Source organism: Chelonia mydas, chromosome 17 (assembly GCF_015237465.2).
Source record: "Chelonia mydas isolate rCheMyd1 chromosome 17, rCheMyd1.pri.v2, whole genome shotgun sequence".
Taxonomy (NCBI): Eukaryota; Metazoa; Chordata; order Testudines; family Cheloniidae; genus Chelonia; species Chelonia mydas.
In genome coordinates, this window is record NC_051257.2 from 9,397,845 (window position 1) to 9,416,859 (window position 19,015).

General features: G+C 44.8%; 1 protein-coding gene across 13 annotated transcripts in view; it reads left to right on the plus strand.

Annotated features, from left to right (window-relative positions):
* The window catches only part of KSR1 (kinase suppressor of ras 1), a 116,811-nt gene that overhangs the window by 13,697 nt on the left and 84,099 nt on the right, over positions 1–19,015 (plus strand). For 10 of the 13 annotated variants that reach the window (XR_006286380.1, XR_006286381.1, XR_005222625.2 and 7 more), the window contains exon 2: positions 18,697–18,780. The exons of 2 other annotated variants lie outside the window; for them this stretch is intronic. Coding sequence is in view for 7 of the 11 variants with exons in the window: in XM_037880325.2 (XP_037736253.2) it covers positions 18,697–18,780 (84 nt within the window). In the remaining 4 variants the exon portion in view is untranslated. Of the gene's footprint in view, positions 1–11,228; positions 11,522–18,696; positions 18,781–19,015 lie in introns of those variants that run through there. One more of the 13 variants, XM_037880329.2, reaches the window with a different exon arrangement.

A 19,015-nucleotide genomic window follows, 5' to 3' on the forward strand; every position in this document is an offset into this window, starting at 1 on the left:
CAAGCAGGAGGTTTTTAAAAGCATAGGAAACGTTAATGGAAAATTCTTTATTTCAGGGCATGTTTTTTGTTGTTTTGTTTTTTCTTGCTTCTATGGAGCATTGAGAACCAGATCCTCAGCTGGGGCAAATCACACACTTCCACTGACATTCACAGAAGAAATGGCTTTTAATTTTTTCCCGCATAAAATTCCAACAAAAACATCAGGGTTTTTTTGTCTAAATTGTCAGTGAAAATCTAATTTTTCAACAGAAATTCAAGAGCTGAAAAACATCAGCCGCAAATTAAAATATCTTGTTTTTTGGGCATGTGGCTTTTTTTGATGGAAAAATCAAAAATTTCCACAGAAAGCAGACAGTACTTGTACAAAATTTCATTTAGCTGAAACTTGAATTTTCTATCGAAAAATAGTTTCGAGGGAAAACTTTGGATCAGCCCTTGCTGACAGCACTGGGTTGATTTGCACTAGCTGAAGCTAGGGCCCTGAGTTCTTTCTGTGTTTTTCAGTTGTCACTGTCTACGCTATGGAGACTAAACTGATGTAGCTACGCTGATGTAGCCATAACCATCAACCTCATAGTGTAGATGCAGCCAATGCCGACCAAAGCGGTTTTCCTGTATGTAGGAACGCTGCCTCCCCAAGCAACAGTACATACATCGACAGAAGTAGTCTTTCATTGACGTAGCTGCATCTACACTGGGGTTTTTTCTCAGCATAGCATGTTGATCAGAGGCGTGTTGGTTCCCCCAACCCCCTTGACCAACATAGCTATGTCAAAATGAGGCCTTAACAATTGCACTTTCAGGGCTTCCTAGGTGTGTTCAAAAAGGGGAAAGCCCCTTTAAATGAGACCCACTTTGTTTAACTGTTATTTCTTCTACTCCTTACTGTGTGACCGATGAAACTCTGAGGAGCCCTGTGTGCACTCTCAACTTTCTCCAGGCAAGGGAAGTTAGTTCAGTTTAACCAATGTTTTTAGCCTTTGCTTCCACACTCACCTAATCACAGTATTGCAGCAAGTCAAAGGACTAGTTTACTACAAAATATAGAAACAAGCCAAGATAGTGTGTAATCATAACCCAACTTGATCTAGACCATGGATGAGAGCCATACAGCAGGTAGGTAAAAACTGGGACAATAGCATATTCTGCTAGTGGGGATGCACAGGTAAAAGACACAAATGTGTGCATACATGAGATACAGAAGAGGAGTGGTACAACAGTTTTATTTGGTATGAATGTTGAATGGCTGCATTAGCCCAAGTGAGTTATGTAGGTGACCTCAGCCCAGTGCCAATAAAACTCAATACCAGCATTACAGGAACAACTATTACTGAAGTGGTTTGATTTTTCCCTCGAGAGTTAACTTTTTCCCCCTTTTTAGGACTAGTTTTATATACCTTCACCTGTAAAAGTAGATGGGTCAGTTGCTACCAGCCCAACTATACACGGTGCATAGGGAGCCATTTAAAACCAAACAAAAAAAAGTCTGCACCTAAAAAAGTCGGGAACTTAAAAGTCCAGCTATTTCAGGTCTGTTATCTTGGGCACTTGCATGACTTGAAGAGAGGGCCTGACCTTTTTGAGAAGCTGGGACTTTTCTTTTCTCAGCACCCATTCCTAGCCCTGCAGGGGCCCAAGATGGATTTCAGAATCCTGACACTTATGAGGATAGCAAAGCTGTTGTTGGCTCAAGACTGAATGAAGCCCAAGATTGGATGGGAAAGAAATCTTGTGCATGTGGGGAGAGGGGTAAATTCTGTATCTGAGGTGTGGAGGGCATGGTTTTAAAGAAGCAGTGATTGTTTGAAGGGTGTGGAATGTAAAAGTAAGTCCTGGAGAGGAGGATGGAAATTTTTCAGTTGACTTCAGTGGGCATTGGCTCAGGGCCCTTAGTGAGCAGAGGGTGATGAGAGGTGGTCCAACATGTGAATAGTGTCACCTTGACACCAGCTCCATGGATATCGTGTGCCTGTAGGCTTTTAGTGCAGTGCACATGGCATCATTTTATTTTTAAATAGCACCTTTCATCTTCCCAGTACCCCCCAAATTAATCCTCAGTAGCTGGGAGAACCACATGAGTGCAACTATCCCCATTTCTCACACCTTGAATCTGAGGCCTCAAAATGATTTGCCTGGAAGCCTGAGCCATGGATTAGACCTTGGAATATCTCCATTTCCAGTCCTGTGCCATAATCACAATTCTCTCCTGTTTGAATCAGTATCCCAGCAGGCCAAAAGGGCTGAAGCCCACAGTCCTGAAGACAAGACACTGAGCGACTCTGCTTATGAGAAACTTGTTTGTTTAAATCCAGACATTGTGACCATGTGAATTTTGTGTTGAGGGCCTGTTCATTATAAAAGAAAACAAATATGTCCTTCTTCTTAGCAACATTTTTGTCTTTGTTTTTAAATGGTGCTAAATGGCTGGAAAAGTTTCTGCATTGTTAACATACTTTCTGTTTGCTTGTAGCTAAAAAACCCAAACCAGCTCATCTGCAGTAATCTGGTGCTAATCTGTAACGAGAGCCATAACGAACGTGTGACTCTCTCATTATTTCTCTGATTCCCATGGATCTTAAATATACAACAACATCCAGCTACCAGGATGTGCTCCAGCTCTACTGATCTGTGTTCTGCCCTTAATAATGTATTTCCACTAAGCTGAAATTCAAACTGCTTCAGCATTATTGCTTCAGATTTTCCAAAAGAAACACCAGTTTTTGGCGAGAGGCTTAGGGCCCTGAAATAAATAAGATGACATGTGGTGTAAGAGACTTCTCTGAGTAAGGGTGGCAGAATTTGGCAACTTAACACTTTTTAATAAAGTAAGGGATGGATTCCTTGGCACTCAGCAGCACAGTGATTTATTCATTTTTTAGCAGTTCTCCCTAGAACAGGGAGATCCAACACTGCTCTTCGCAAAGATGTTACAGAATGTTCCTTACAACTTCCTTTCTGTCCCTTGAGTCAAACTACCGTTTCCATATTTCCTCGCTCAAGGTCGATTCTGTCACCCTTACTCTAGTAAAGAATCCTCATAACACTCCCTGTGCAGTAAGTTCTGGCCCCCAGGGGTGGGGAAGCTGAGCTACAGAGAAGCGGGTGCCCTACTGAAGCCGGAAAGCAAAAGTGCAGCAGTGCTGGAAATGGAATCCGGAACATGTGACTCCCGGACCTGTAGTTTAACCACCAGAAGTCTACATTCCTTTTTAAGAGCTGTGTGTAGGATTTTCTCTGGCCATCACTGCATTTCACCACTATCAGCTCTGTGGTGAAATGTGACAATGCTCCACAGCAGTTGAGAGCAGGAAGTGAAGAAGAATAGAGGTAGAATACCATCGGTGCTAAGGGTTCTCTACTGTTGCACGACACACCTATGCAGGAAGGAGTGGGCAGCAAGGACCCCTCTGGTTGCCTGGCCCTTGGAATTTCAGTGGGACTGTTCAGGAGTAAGGAGCTACTTGGTGTGAATAAGAGTGGCAGAATTCAAGCCATCTGAATGGGAGCTGTGTTTTGTTTAAGGTATTGGGCATGGCTTACACTAGCCGAGGATCAGCCCCCAAATTTCCATGTTTGTGCCAAATCAGCATTGCTCCATTAGGTTTCAGGAGAGTATCAGGTGTAAACCAGCTGATAAATTGGGAATGCTGTGTGTCCTTTTGCGGAGGCAAACTCTCTCCAGATAGCAGCAGGCAGCAACATGTTCCATGTCTCAGCTGGCTCTTGAGTGATCCTCGCTGCAACGAAGCGTCTGGTCATTGTGAATGCAGAGTATGCATCCGATGAAGTGAGCTGTAGCTCACGAAAGCTTATGCTCTAATAAATTGGTTAGTCTCTAAGGTGCCACAAGTACTCCTTTTCTTTTTAGGTTTCAGAGTAGCAGCCGTGTTAGTCTGTATTCGCAAAAAGAAAAGGAGTACTTGTGGCACCTTAGACTAACCAATTTATTAGAGCATAAGCTTTCATGAGCTACAGCTCACTTCATCGGATGCATTTTTTTTTAGTGTGTGTTTTGTAAGTCGGTGTCAATCCTGCTGTTCTGGGTCAGGGGAGTTCTGGGCGTGGCTTTGGAGAACGGTGGCAGGCTTCACCCCTCTTTGACTGCAGAAATCCCGAGGTTCTTGATCCTTCTCTTGTCAGGCTCCATGGTTCATCTTTAGCCTAGCAAATTCTGGCGGTTTCTCCTTTTATTGTGCCATTTGATTGCAGAGCCTTCCCATCTGCTTGTGGTCTTCTGCTTCATTAAAGCGCTGGCCTCCGCCTCAAGCAATGCAAACCACCACAGGGCTTCTCTGACTCAGCAGTTTACCGTTTGGCTTCATCTTCCCTCTGGCAGTAAAATGAGGGGGGAAAAACAGAGGAGGAAATACATGACCGGATAATATCCCCCTTTTCTCCCCCCCACAGTAGCTTAGGATCCTGTGTCTCAAAAGGCTGACTCAGCTCTTCTGTCTTCCTGTATCCCTGATCAGGGCAGTCATGCAAGAGCCCTCTCTAAACCCAATCTATTGTATTGTAGCCAGTGAAGTCTGTGTGTTCCAGTTGTGGCTCAGATACTCCCTGCATCCACATGGGTAGTGAGTACAGTGCTGATGCTGACCAAGCGGCTGCGGGGGGTGGGAACCGTGTCCACAAGGACAGCAGTTCTCCATGCAGCTAGAATTCTTTAGAGCCTGCTTAAATATGGCCTCCAGGTGGCGTAAATCCGTGTAGCGGCAGCTTACACCAAGCTGAGATCTGGCCCTGAAACTCTTTAAGTGGGAGCTGGGGGGAGGGGCGCGACAGAACCCAGGAACCACCCTGAGTTAAATAAGGGGAAGATTTTCATAGCTGCCAGTGGGAAGTGAATGCCCAATTCCTGTTAGAATCGGGCGGCTTGGACTGTTCCACCCTAAATACCACTGAGGTTGGTTCAGCAGACCCCATCTCCCAGCGTGTGCACGTTAGACTCTAATAGCAATTAAGAGGCTGCAATACAGATACCTGTGTAGTTTCATTCCTGCTTTCAGCCTGTGTATTGGCCCTGTGTTGACCTAACATTTGTGAAATGCCTGTGTGTTTTGTTAAATGGTATTGTGAGGCTGCAGTTGTTGTGCAAGGAATCTGGTAACAGTGGAAAATCCCATTTCAGTGAAGGCTACTTGCCAGTCATTCTGCATGGAAGTACGCCCAAAGGGTCTGGGTTTTACACTAACTACTTTTAAGGGCAGGCTTGTTAAACACTTATTTTTAAAAACGGAGATTAAAGTTTCTCCTCTTTCTCACCTACTCAAATCCACAGGAACATGGGCTCCCTATGGGGTCAGTGTGGATGATGTATCATGATTTTTGCTTCATGTCCTGTTGCATGATTGCATCAAAACATGGGGCAGAATCCTGCTTAACTGTCTCCAGATATGGTGTTCGGTAGCCCATTTTCTCACTCCTATCCACGTAGATAAGTTCTGTGTGTTGAATCTGAGCTCCCTTCCCCTCAGAAAACTAGACTCTTGTTTGGGGTTGCAGTGAAGTGATGTGTGTATGACCTTAAAGAAACACGCTGAGGTTCAATGTTGTATCACACATATGCTGCTTCAATGTAATTTTAAGGCACTTACCAAAATGCTGGGAAAGAAAGGAGGGTTAGGATGTTAGCTTGGCACTTGGGAGAGCCAGGTTCAGTTCCCTGCTCCGCTACAGTCTTCCTGTGTGATCTTGGACAAGTCACTTAACTTCTCTGTGACTCAATTCCCTGTCTGTGCAATGGGGAGAATAACATTCTTCTACTTCAGAAGGGGGGTTGTGAAAATAGAGCCATTAAAGATTACAACAGACCCAGATATTATGGTAATGGGTCTCTAAGTACCTTAGGTAGGAAATGGGCGTGAAACTTTCACTCTATGGGGGCAGAAAAATACTCTCAATTTTTTTTACAAGAAGGGCCCAATACTCCTCTGGTATACATGGGTGTAACTCTATTGAAGTCAATGGAGCTAAGCTAAGGATCTGGCCCACAGTGTAAAGTGCCTGTGTTTAATTTGTAATACTTGCTTTTTTGGTCCCTATGATCTGGGGATCTCCTACAGTTTCACTTGCCTGCCAGGACACATGCAGTCGCTGATTCTCAAACTGAACAGCTTTAAAAACCTTTCTCTTTCCACGACTGCAGCCCGCTTAGAAAGCTGACTGTCTGCCAAATCAATCTGGGGCTGGAGGCCGCCAAACTTCATTTTAATGTCTCCTTTCCATTTTTGCTTTGTTTATGGCTTGGCTGCAGTGGATGCCCAGAAGGCTGTTGAAGGTTGTGTTGGGACTTTATGTAGAAAACTGTTTTCAGGTGTTCATCGGCTGGGCTGTAAAGCTTCATCAGGGCATAAGCTTGGCCTGAAATGTCTCTGCTCAGGAAAGAATGATTTTATTTTACCTTAAATGGTGGTGTGGCTTTTGTCTTCCAGTGTGCATTAATATAGGAAAAAGTGCTCTGCCTCTTACTACTTGCATTGCTCAATATATTCAATGTACTATAATATAATCATAGCAGGTGCTTTATAGCAGATCTCTTCTCGCACCCCCACTCCCTCCCCCCTTACTTGGTTGGGTAGCTTTGCACTGCTTCACTGATAAAAGCTTCTGTAATGCCAGTGTTTGAGAATTCACACCATGATGGTTTCTCTAAGGCAGGGAAATTACCCTGCCTACCCTTCAAATTGGGGATTGAACTTAAACAAGGGGCTCTTGAGAGACCCCTCCCACTGAATTCAGTAAGGCAGCTGCCATTAACTTCAAGGAGTGCAGGATACAGCCTAAGTCCACAAATTGTTCCCTGTAGCCTGTTCTTCTGAGTGGCAATCCCACCCTCTGTAGAGCTAATTTAACAAAGGTTCTCTGTCTCCCTCATACCAGTGAGCTTTGTGAATCCTTTCACTGCTTTAATGTCTATTCCTTGCTTTAAACTCTTCTCCGATTTCTTTAAAAAATAGTTTCCCTACTGGAATCCTAAGAATAAAGCTGACTGGAGTGTACATAATGGACTATATTGTTTGGCTGGGCAGAGCTGAGTGATACAGTAACTACTGACTGCCTGTTGCTAGTGGCCTGAGTTAATAGGGGATCTGTATAATTATCACATCTCAAAGTCTGTCTTAAGCAAGAGTGCAAGCCTTGTCCTTGATTTATGTGCCAGGAGGGTGTCCCAAAGCTGTGATACAGGCTGCACACTCGGCTAGTGAGTAGCTAGCTTGGAGAAGAAACAATTAGCTGTAAAACAAGCTGGACATGGGATTTTATCTGGTGGTAACTTTCTAACCATGCTAAGCATTTCTTCAACAGAGAGCAGTTTGTCCTCTTGAGCCTCCCCGGTGGAAACAGGAGGAGGAGCTGAGGTTCAGTGGGGTAGTCTGCTTATCTTGAATCTGTCTTGACCTTGTACAAGTGTCTGTATTGTTCTCCGAAGTGATGCTAGGGCTGTTTGCTGTGTGTGAGATCCTATTTCAGGGGTTGAGTGGAAGGGTGTGAACTACAGGACAAATACTGTCCGCTTGCTAGTGAAGTCTGGAGGAAGTTGCTACCTTCCTGATTAAGGTTTTTGTGGTGCCCTACAAAGACTGGGTCAGAGATGACTGTGGTCAGGATTTACGCTCCACTGGGGTAAAGAAGATGCCTACACTTGCTAGATCAATCTCATTGTAGCTTCTTTATTCTACATGGAAGGTAAAACATTTTCTTCTCACCATGTAGTGGCTGCAGATTTGCCCTACTGCACCCTTGGGATATTGTAGCTTTCCATGGCATCATCCACTTAGAGACCCCTGGGAATTTCTTTGCAGAAGATAATACTGATCCAGTCAGTAAAACGTACTTAATTTTTCCTTATGCCTTAAATCCAACCTCTCCTCTCCCCTACACACATTATGGGACAACCAGTGGCATGGCGGGGGAGGGGGGCAGAATGGAAGCACTTGGACTCTACACGATTTTGTCTTTGCCTTCTGCTGGTGTTTGAAGATCCATGGAAAACGCCACTCACTTGCAGGTTTGTCAGTTTATGCCCACGTGTTTTTTGTTTTTTGTAGCCCTCATTAGAGGAAGGGGCTGTCAGTCCTCGTGAGGTCATACAATTTCTTGCAACTCGATCTGGTATTGGGTGCAAGTTGTTAGAAGCTGCAACAAGCCAACATTTTCAAAGTCCGATGCCTGAAGTTAAATACTTAAATTCACATCTGCAGGTGCCTAAATGTGGGTTAAGGTGCCTAACTTCATGCACCCGAGTTTGGGTAAGTGGACTTCTTCAAGCCCTGATTCAAATCAAGATACGTATTTTAAAAAAAAATTACTTTTTGGTTCTGTGACTTCACGTGCAAGTTCCTGCTTGCCATCTGCCTTGTATGAATTTGTCATATCATGATACTGGTCTTTTCAAAGACTAATTTAATTAGTTGTTCTTCTTTCAGTAGGTTTTAATCAAGCGTTATGTGGTTGCTGGTAAATTTATTTACAGCCTTGTCTCCTGATGGAACACCTGGCCCCATAGAGAGCACTTACCGTGAATTAAATGGTAAATATTTTTTGTAGTAGAGTACATAGTTGTTTAAACTCAACAACTAATAAAACTGAGCTCCGGTCTCGGCTTGTGTAAATCTGCATTGCTTGGTTAATGTTAATGGAGGTGCGTCAATTTATACTAGCTGAGGTTATGGCCCAGAGACTCGGATAGTCTTTGGACCTGATTCTACTGTCATTCACACCAGTGTAAATTAGGAGTAATGACACTAATGTCAGTGGAATGATAGGATCATATAAAATTAGGGTAAGATATCTTGGGCTTTTTGGGTTGGATTTCCCTACTGCCTTCCAACTTGCGTAGCCACTTAGGGCCTGAGTCAGAGGTGCTGAGCACCCACAGATGTCATTGAAGTCAGTGGGCCAGATCCCCAACTAGTGTAAATCATCATAGCTTGTTAACTTCAGTGGAGGTAAGTGATTTACACCACCTGGGTATCTGGCGGGACAAAAGTTTGGCCCTTACTGCCTAGGAGAGGTGGGAGGAAGAATCCTTGTCTTTGCTAGATACTGGAGACAGAGTTCAGTTTTTCTTTTCATGTCTGACAGTGATTTTTGGATGGATCCTTAAAGTTTAGGACTAGAAGGCCAATCTGTCCTTTTTTGGAGGGATTTCTGAATCCAACCCTTGTGTAATGTAGTGTGGTTGGGAAGGGGCTCCATAAACAAACCATTGTCTGCTCAGTCATGTGGATATACTAATGCAGAATTGGCAGAGATCAAAATTGGCCGTTCCTCTTTGTCAGCGGTGTGAGGAGTCCTAGCATGTGTGGCTCAGTGTACCTGGCTCACAGCCCGTCAAGTCTCTGATTATTTTGAACGATCTCTGGATAGCCCAGAACACGAGCAGACCAACTGTACTAGCTTGAGCCTGTTGGAGCTTGGACACAGGCTCCAACGTCTAACGAGTAATTTCACTTTTTCTGCTCTAGTGATCAAAGAGCCTGATCCAAAGCCAAATTGAAGTCAAAGGAAAGACTCCCTTTGACTTCTGTGGCCTTTCAATTAGGTCCCAATTGAGTAGGTGCATACTAATAAAAATTCCAAACCCTAGAATTATGCATAGGGACATACAATGTGTATTAACCATTTCCTCCCCCCCCCCCCCCCCCCCCGAAGTGAAATAACTACTTTTGGGCTTTCTGTTGTAGCTAAAAATTTCATTTGCCAAGAAAACACACAAGTTTCTAATATGGAAATTAGCCTTTTATCCCTCAGTTGGGAAAAGAGTTCCTACCTGGTGGCTTTCATATAAAGGTGAATTTTGTTTTGTTTTGTCAGGAGGGTTTCCTTCTGGCTGTAGGCCTGATTCTGTGCAGCCAGAATGACTGGTTCAATTGACTGCAACAGATGTTTGGCTATTCGCTTCGCTTGAATGCAGCGGGAGTTTTTTGGGTGTGTGAAGGATAGTGTCTTCGGGCTAGTTAGTTAGAACAAACCAGCATCCCACACCCAGCGACAACCTTAGAACACAGTGAATGGCAGGACTCTGTAATGCATTTGTTTAGGCTCCAACAGATGCTTTCAGTGTTCTGCGGCTTTGATGTGTTTAGGCCCACCCGTTGCCAGGAAAATCCATGTGACTAGTGCAGTGAGTTGAAAACCACAATGTTCATCTGCCCAATAGTAGCTTCCCAGCCTAAATGTGTGTTTCATTTTATTTATTGAAAGAAATTATTACACTGAGTGACACATCCCTGCAAACCAACATCTGAGGGCATTGGACAGTCACGCGCCTCATTTAGCCAACTATTTCTGCATTCAAGGTTTTTGTTTGTTGTGGATTGTCTTTTGCATGTAGCAGAATCCTTCCTCTTTATTTCACAAAAGGTTTTCTTAGTGCAGTTCAGACACTTTTTTGATTCCTGCCCCTGCCCTGGATGTCATGTGAATCAACATCTAGGTCTCAATGTGCTAGGCTCTGTACATACATTTAGTTAGACTGTGAGCTCTTTGGGGTAAGTTCTCTTCTTCCCCCCCCCCCCAATGTACATATAGCATCTAGCATGTGTGTACACACACACACCACACACACACACCCCCAGATTTCAAGAGCTCCCTCCCACCCCAACCCACTCTAAGACTCTTGGGGCCTGGATAATTACCTGAAACAGGTGCAGCAGAAGGAGGAAGCTCAGTGTTTGTCCTTGAACACTGTTTCATCCTTCATAGCGTTTGCTTTCTGTCAGGAAAGCAGCCCTGCTCCTCGACTGGTGTCACTCAGTAGCTGTCTTATCAGTGCTTGAACCTGCTGGTAACTAATAGTAGTTTGATCATTCATTCGACTTCCTGATAATACAATAGGGCTGTTTCACCCCTGAGTTGCTCTGGGAAGCTACAGTCTAGCAAGTTGGGCTACTAAGCCCTGGCTGGGATGATTTGATTGGGGATTGGTCCTGCTTTGAGCAGGGGGTTGGACTAGATGACCTCCTGAGGTCCCTTCCAACCCTGATATTCTATGACTAAGGCTTCCATTGAGGTCAACAGAGTTGCACCCCCAACTTAGGGCCAAACCTTGCCCTGCTGTAAGTGTTCAGTTGTTTGTGATGTCACATGGCTGGGTGAGGCTGAACGGGGAAGTGGGCTGGCAGTCTAGACACTGCAATGCTGAATGCCCTAGCAGATGCGGAAGCGAGTAATCAACTGGCTGCTTGTGTTTGTTGGTAGGAGGCTGTTGGCTTAGTTACCGAAATGCAGTGTGGGGAGACAGGGAGATGGTGTGGCTGGTGAAAACTGAAAGGAAAGCATGTCTTGGAATTCACCGCCACAGTGGGGATTAGCAGCCGATCTTCTAATAAGAAAAGGAGTACTTGTGGCACCTTAGAGACTAACCAATTTATTTGAGCATGAGCTTTCTAATAGCACCTTCTAATAGGATCTCACAGTGCTTTTATAAACTCTAATTACATTAGCCTCCACGCAGCAGCCCCGTGATGTGGTGAAGTCTCATTCCCATCTTCCAGCAGAGGCCCTGCAGTTAGGTGAGTTAACCAACGTCACGCAGGAAATCGGTGGTAGAGGAATAAGAGCCCGCATGGGTGTTCTACCAGCATAAGTATATTTTGTTTAAATTGACGCTTTAGCTTTTACCAGTATGTTTCCCATATGGACAAGCCCGTTGTTCCTCAGCTGGGGTAAAGCAATGTTGTTCCAGGGGAGTTATGCCAATATACACCAGATGAGGTTGTGGGGGTGGGGAAGGGAATTTGGTTTGCTCAGCCTAATTATCCAGGCCCCAAGATCCTTAAAAATCAATTTATGCAAATTGCTTGTAGTTATGGGCATCTTGGGAGGAGTGGATTGGGGTGGGAGGGAGCTCTTTTGAAATCTGTCGTGTGTGTGTGTGTATTTCTTTCCCTGGGTGGTTTAACCTAGCAGTAAAAGACTAGTTACATGTGTTCTAGTCTTTTAGGGCACAACCTCCTTTAATTCCCATGGGTCACTTGTCTCCTCTAAGCCCACTGTGCATAAACATGGAGGGTGGCTTTTCTCACAGAAGTGCACAGTTGAGTGATCTCCTAAAATGGGCAAATCAAATGCCCCCAGCAATACTTTAAATATTCTCTGACGCTGAATGAAAATGTCAGATCCCTGGTTGATGTATGCTCTGACAGAGAATGCTGTTTGATACAAGCTGCTCTGCTAAAATAACCGTTTTGAACACCCACCCTCCCCCTTGTGTTTGCTGTATTTCAATTAAGTGACTTGGTACATTCAGTAGGTAGAATGTGACTGCTATGAAGACAGACTGGGGTGGGTCGTCTTTTTCTGGTGCTGGACAAACCTGCAGGATGTGGAACTTTGAACTGTATCCATTTATTGCTGTTCCCGTTACATTACTGGAAAGTGACTAAGTACTCTTGAAGATGGATTTGGCTTTCCTGTTTCTGTCACATTCCTTTTGCAGCTTAGGAATTACAGGAATGGCTCTGTCTATTGTTTTGTGGTGCCTTGCTTTAATAATGGATGGTTAGTGCTGAGGTGGAGGGCATGCAGCTGAGTTTATCTTGGATTGAATCCCAAAGTGGTTAGAACAGGGACTTTCCTTCAGCAGCCTGAAGTGTGAAGAAGCTCAATTGTAGGTTTTGTGAGGGTGGAAATAATTGTGTGTGAGATGTGCAGTGGAAGGTTACTTCTCTGATGTCAGGCCAGTATTTTACTAAGAAATCACTTCCCCTAAAACCAAGTTAGAGGAACGTATCTAATGTTGGTTTGCACCTTGTGCACTTGCTCTGTGAAAGTTGAGGCAGAACTTGGTCTAGACTCTAGAAGTTGCACAATTAACTTTGGGTGCAATAACTAAGATAATATACATTTATGTGCAACAAACAAATGCAAAACAACCCTTCTTCGCCCCCCCCCCCCCCCAAAAAAAAACCTATTAGTGGACTGTTATTAATCAATATTTTTTCTCTTAAGTACTCCGTGTTTCATCTACAGATATTCTTCTTCTGCAGAATCTGATCTCTATTGATCTTGAAAAGTCTTTCTGTACTTAGATGGGATAAGCTTCCCCCCCTTACTAAACGCACTGCTTTTCACCCATTAATCTCAGTGCTTTTTATGCAGGCGGGTCAGTATTATACCCATTTTATAGATGGGCAGAGTGGAGGGGCATGGAGACACAGGGAGGGAAAGTGTCATGTCCAGAGTTTCACAGTGATGGAACTAGGAACAGAACTCCCACCTCCCTGACACTTTGAAGGGCTTTAATTTTCCCTTTCCGGTAGGGTACATCGGTGGCCAACTTCATCCTAGCCTGATGTAATGCACTTGATTACAGTGTAGTTGCATCAGAGATTAATTTCTTCCCTGACCTCCAAAAACCTAATTGCCTTGGCTCTTGGCCTGCTCTATTACTTCCTTGTTTGTTCCTCTTTGTGTGTGTCTGCTTTTCTATTCTAGGCACTCAGCCCTGCTGTAAACTTGGGAGCTTTTGACTCTTCCTGGTTTTTCTTTTTAGAGGTTACCTGTTTAGGTGGCAAGAGATTCCTTACCTGATGCTGTCACCTGTGCTACTGGAATGCTTAAACATTGCAATTAATGATTTGAAAATTGCATTCACTATGTTACTGAATAAATGTTTGAGGCCTTGTTCTTTTCACTCAACGTTTTTTTTTAAAGTTTAAAAACGTTGTGACAAACTTTTGACTGTCAAATTATGTTTTCAGTAGAGTCCCTTTAAAACTTGCTACAGAAAATTCTAGACAAATATTCATGACTACTGAAATGTATCCTTCCATTTTTTAAAAATCCAATAATTATGCATTTTATATTAACTGGGTGTCAGTGTACAGGATTTTTTTTTTTTTAATTGCTTGTGTTAGCAACAAACTGGAACATTTGCAAGCCCATATGTTCTATGTAAAAGTGTCTCTTAGCATTTTCATCACAGGCTTGAGTCATTTAATGTCTGGAAGGTTTATGTGATGAATTTGGAGATGCTCTGTAATAATAATAAAACCTAGTTCTTACATAGTATCTTTCATCAGTAGATCTAACAGTGCATTATAGCCATTTTACAGATGGCGGGGGACTGAGGGAGGTTAAGTGACTTGCCTAGGGTCACCCAGCAGGTCAGTGGCAGAGCTGGGAATAAAATCCAGGTCTCCTGAGTTCCAGTCCAGTGCTCTGTACCCTAGGCCATGCTGCCTCCCATGACTGTGTTGTGTTTTTTTTTCTGGTTATTGCGGGTGTTTATGGCCAGAACTTTCATACAGTAAACTCTATGAATATATTGGTTTTATTTAATAGGGGACTAGCTAGAAAAACAAGCATGGAAGGAAAGAATAGCTCAAGCTAAGCCACTTCTCAGCAAACACCCGAGTGCTGTTAAGGGACAATGTGTTAGAGAAGAAGGATTCTAAATACTTTGTTCCTACTGCAAAATAAACCGTGCTTTGGTTTAAGAAGGCTGTCTGATTACTGTGTACCACTGCTCACAGACTCCCAAAGGGAAGAATCGCAGGTCCCGCTGGGGAAAGCACAGTGGTTACACAGGGTGCTGTAGCCCAGGGCTTGCTCTAAGAGGAGGAGAATCCTGCAATTCTACCCCAGGAGGGCTCAAGGCCTGACACTTGAGGGTATGCACTCAGAGACAAGACAGGGGACAGGTGCAGCAGGCCCATAACAGCTATGAGGCAGTCACACTGACATGGTTAAGTGACCTGTCAGGAAGTTAGTCTGGTTTCAGTCTCAAGCCACCACTATTTAACCACCTTGTTGGCAGCCTTAGAAAAGGTGCCAAGGATTAAGGGCTTGATCCAAAGCCTCTTGAAGTCAATTGAAAGACTCCCAGGTCTATAAAATCATGACTGGTGTGGAGAAAGTAAATAAGGAAGTGTTATTTACTCGTTCTCATAACACAAGAACTAGGGGCTACCAAATGAAATTAATAGGCAACAGGTTTAAAACAAACAAAAGGAAGTATTTTTTTCCACACAACGCACAGTCAACATGTGGAGCTCTTTGTCAGAGGATGTTGTGAAGGCCAAGGCTATAACAGGGTTCAAAGAAGAACTAGAAAAGTTCATGGAGGATAGGTCCATCAATGGCTATTAGCCAGGATGGGCAGGGATGGTGTCCTTAACCTCTGTTTTCCAGAAGCTGGGAATGGGCAACATGGGATGGATCACTTGATGATTATCTGTTCTGTTCATTCCCTCTGGGGCACCTGGCATTGGCCACTGTCAGAAAACCAGATACTGGGCTAGATGGACCTTTGGTCTGACCCAGTGTGGCCGTTCTTGCGTAGTTAGCTCAGTGGGCTTTGGAGCAGGCGCTAAAAGTGCCATGCAGATGGATTCTCACCCTGTAGGTCAGGGCGAGGCAGCATACAGGCATGTTGCACTGCAGCAGATCATGCTCTACCAGTTCTGTGGCTAGATGTAGCACTTCGGTTTCCAGGGCTGTGGAAAGCTAGGTAGACTTTAACGGGGAGGGGGGTGGAAGAGGGAGAATCCCCCAGAAGATGAACGCAAAACCACAGAGAAGGTCATTAAATCCCGCATGAGAGATGGCTCTATTTAACATGCCCCTTCTATAAAGGAAGGGGCTAACTTTTTTCTTTTTTATAACCTTACTGTGTGCACATGCTTGGTGGCGTCAGCACTTTCTGTGAGCAACCTGAGGCTGAATAATCAAGGGTGAAGCGTTGTATATTCACACAGTTAGTTATTACTCAGCTGCAGGTGGGCGGGGGGGGATGGAGAGCCACCTTCATTGGTTCAGTGCCCCCTCCACCCTGTGCCACCCACAGGAAGGGCTGTGGTAGGCTAGGGGGAGTGATCTCAGTAAGCATGATGCAGGTTAAGGCAGTTAATGGATTAACTGCGGTCTTTCCTGTGCTTAGAAGGCAAGGTAAGTAGAGTGCTGAAGGTTCCAAATTCTAAGTTAATAGCAGGGGCTGTGGTTTGCTATCGTTCCCTTTAGAGGAGAGGGTTCCTGCCACCAGCCAGATGAATGTCTGTCTGATGTATGTCTAACGGAGATTTAAGGTGCTTCTGGGGTGGATTAGAATTGAAACAGATTTTCGGGCAATTGTTACATGGCTTGATATGAACTTTTTTTGGAGGCAGGGGACAGAAGGTGGAAGCTGGGATGCAGTATGGAGGCATTAGGGCCAAGTCATATGAAAGATTTCCTTTGTGATGTGTACATATACTCTCCACATCACTTGTGGTGGCTGTTCTGGCGGATGGGGGGTGGGGACGGGGCGGGACACCTATGCCAGTAAAAAGACTGTCTCCAACGCAATGAAATGACAGCAGTGTGTAATGGGAAGAAGCCACTGGGTTTTGCTCAGTCAGGTGTCTGGCTTGCAGAGCAAATGCCTGGTGATTAAATAGCCACCAATAGCTTCCAACTTGCAGAAAGAGTGGTCATAGACCTTAAGGTCAGAAGGGACCATCACAATCATCTAGTCTGTCCTCCTGCTCCATGCAGGTCACAGAACCTCACCCACCCACTCCTGTAATAGAGCCCTAACCTCTGGCTGAGTTAATGAAGTCCTCAAATCATGATTTAAGGACTTCAGGTTACCATATGTTCAATGCCCTAGCTCAGTTCCATACAGAAGATCCTGGGTCTTGGAGATGCTGCTTGTCTTGCTGTGTGCGTGTGTGTGTGACTTTCACTCCATGAGGCCCCTCTTGTGTGAATTTGTAATCTTCCCCAGGGTAGGCCCTTCCCCTGAAGGTGTTAACATCCCTCTCTGCCCCTGTGCTTACAAGCTTGCTGCTGTCACTGCCTCAGAACTTGTTTTTGCTCCAGCTGGAAGCATCTTAGCGGAAGGGCAGGTGAGCAGAGTCCAGTGTTGATCCATGGATCACTCACCGGGGAGTGCTGGCTGCAGTGTGGTTAATTCACCTCTTTCCTGCCCAGAGACTTGGCTGCATCCTTTATGTAGCCCACAGTGGCTTGGAGCCGATTGCCCCAAGTTCATTTCCAGATGTGATTGCAGGGCAGTGTCAGGGAGGGTAAAGCTACCCAGAGAGCATACTGCATTTGAAGGCATTATTTAAAAAAAACAAACCAAAACAAAAAACTTAGAATCCATTTTAATGTGAGAAAGTGTTCCCTACTATAGACTGGGAAAGTAATCTAAATTTGATCCACTGCATGGGCCTGAATCAGTGCTCACCTTTTTCCATTGACTTAAACAGAGTAGTTCCCATGTACTGCTGCAAGTGAGATGTCTCTCAAAGTCTGCATTCTTTTTATGGGTGTGCAGAATCTAGCTCTCTTTCTGTTCTTCAAACCACACAGCAAGTGGCAATGAGGTAACTGCTCAGCACGGTGCATAAATTACCTCCTCTGGCTGAAGTTTCTCACCCTGATTTTAGCAAGGTACTTGCGCTTAGAGTCAGGCATTATGCCCATGATTCAATGAGACTACTCGCCGGCTCAGAGTTAGGCATGTTCTTAAGTATCTTGCTGAACTGGTCAGATGCCAGCATCTCTTAGCCTAGGTCTGGCTATTCTCAGGTTTTTAATAGCCCTGAGCACTCACGTCTGCTGCTGTGCACAAGTCAGCTGGTTTTCTGATTGGGGTACATAACCTGCAAAGGAATGCGATAAAGATGAAAAAATCAGATTCTTATGGCATAAATGTGCAGCTCAGATGAGGTCCGTGTAACCAGCTGGTATAAACCAGATTAAAGGTCTGGATGCAGGTGTTTGGTTTTTTTTATTAGTAGTAGTTTGATTGCAGTTAAGGGGGAAAAAATCCCTTTTTAATAGCAAAGATCAAGTCAAGATCTAGAATTTTTAAGCAAGTCAAGTGATGAGTTCCTAGAAGACTTGTTGGATATTGGAATTTTCAAAAGGAGGCTGGATGGTTTAGACACACAAATCCTGCATTTTGGCAGGGGGTTAGACTAGATCCTTGTGGTCCCTTCTAACCCTATTGCTCTATGATTCTAAGAGGCCTGGTTAGGTAGCTTGTTCCCCATATCATTTGGATTGTAAGTTCTTTGGAGCAGGGCCGATCTTGTTCTATGTTTGTCCCGTGCCCAGCACAGTGGGGTCCCAGTTACTGACTGGAGCTCCTCGGTGCTACCGCAGTACAAATACATAATAGGGCAACGGTTCTCAAACATTAGCAACCTGAGGACCCGCATTTTGATTTAAAAAAATTTTCACGGACCCCCAAGCTGGCAAATTTTCCCCAGGGGGCTGCTCAGCTCCAGACACTGTCTCCACTTCACCCCTGCACCTCCTCTTCCCTGCCTCTCCACCCCCACCCCTGAGCTTGCCCCATCCCCACTTCTCCCCCTCCCTCCTGCATGCTGCTGAACAGCTGTTCCATGGCGTGGCATCCAGGAGGCACTGGGAGGGAGGGGAAGAGTTGATCAGCGGGGCTGGCAGCCCAGGACATGACTCGCAGACCTCCTGGAATACTCTTGCAGACCCCAGTTTGAGAACTGCTGTAATAAGGATTTCTAGATGCCACGATGAGGAGCACCTTGTGATTCAATACTGATTGGAATAACATCCTCCATGTTTGGATCTGTGGCCATGTTTCTGGGTGTGCTTTGTTTCTGTGGTGGGTTTTGAGGTGCAGCGCGCACATTGTGCACCATTCTGATTTTGCCATTCAGTACTGCCTGGAGATGCCCTGGCAACTGCCCTGACCTATTTCCATTGCCTCATTCAGGATGGTACCTGCCCGTGGCTCTGGAAAACAAAGGCTCAGGAGCCGTGTGGAAATCGGTGTCCTACGAGGCCGTTGAATGCAAAGGTAGAGTTCATTGAGGCAATGTGGCACATGATCAAAGAGTATAATGAGGAAGGGCTGCCTTGCAGCTGGACAGACAGGTCCCTGGAGTTTCCAAGTTCCTCATCCAATGCAAACAGAGGCTATTCATGAACTGGTTAGGGTTGGGTCTTGCAAGGGATAAGTGCTTCCCGTATGATGAGCAACAACTCTGACCCCAACATAGAGGTCAGTGGGAGTTGCAGGGTTTGGGCCCTTT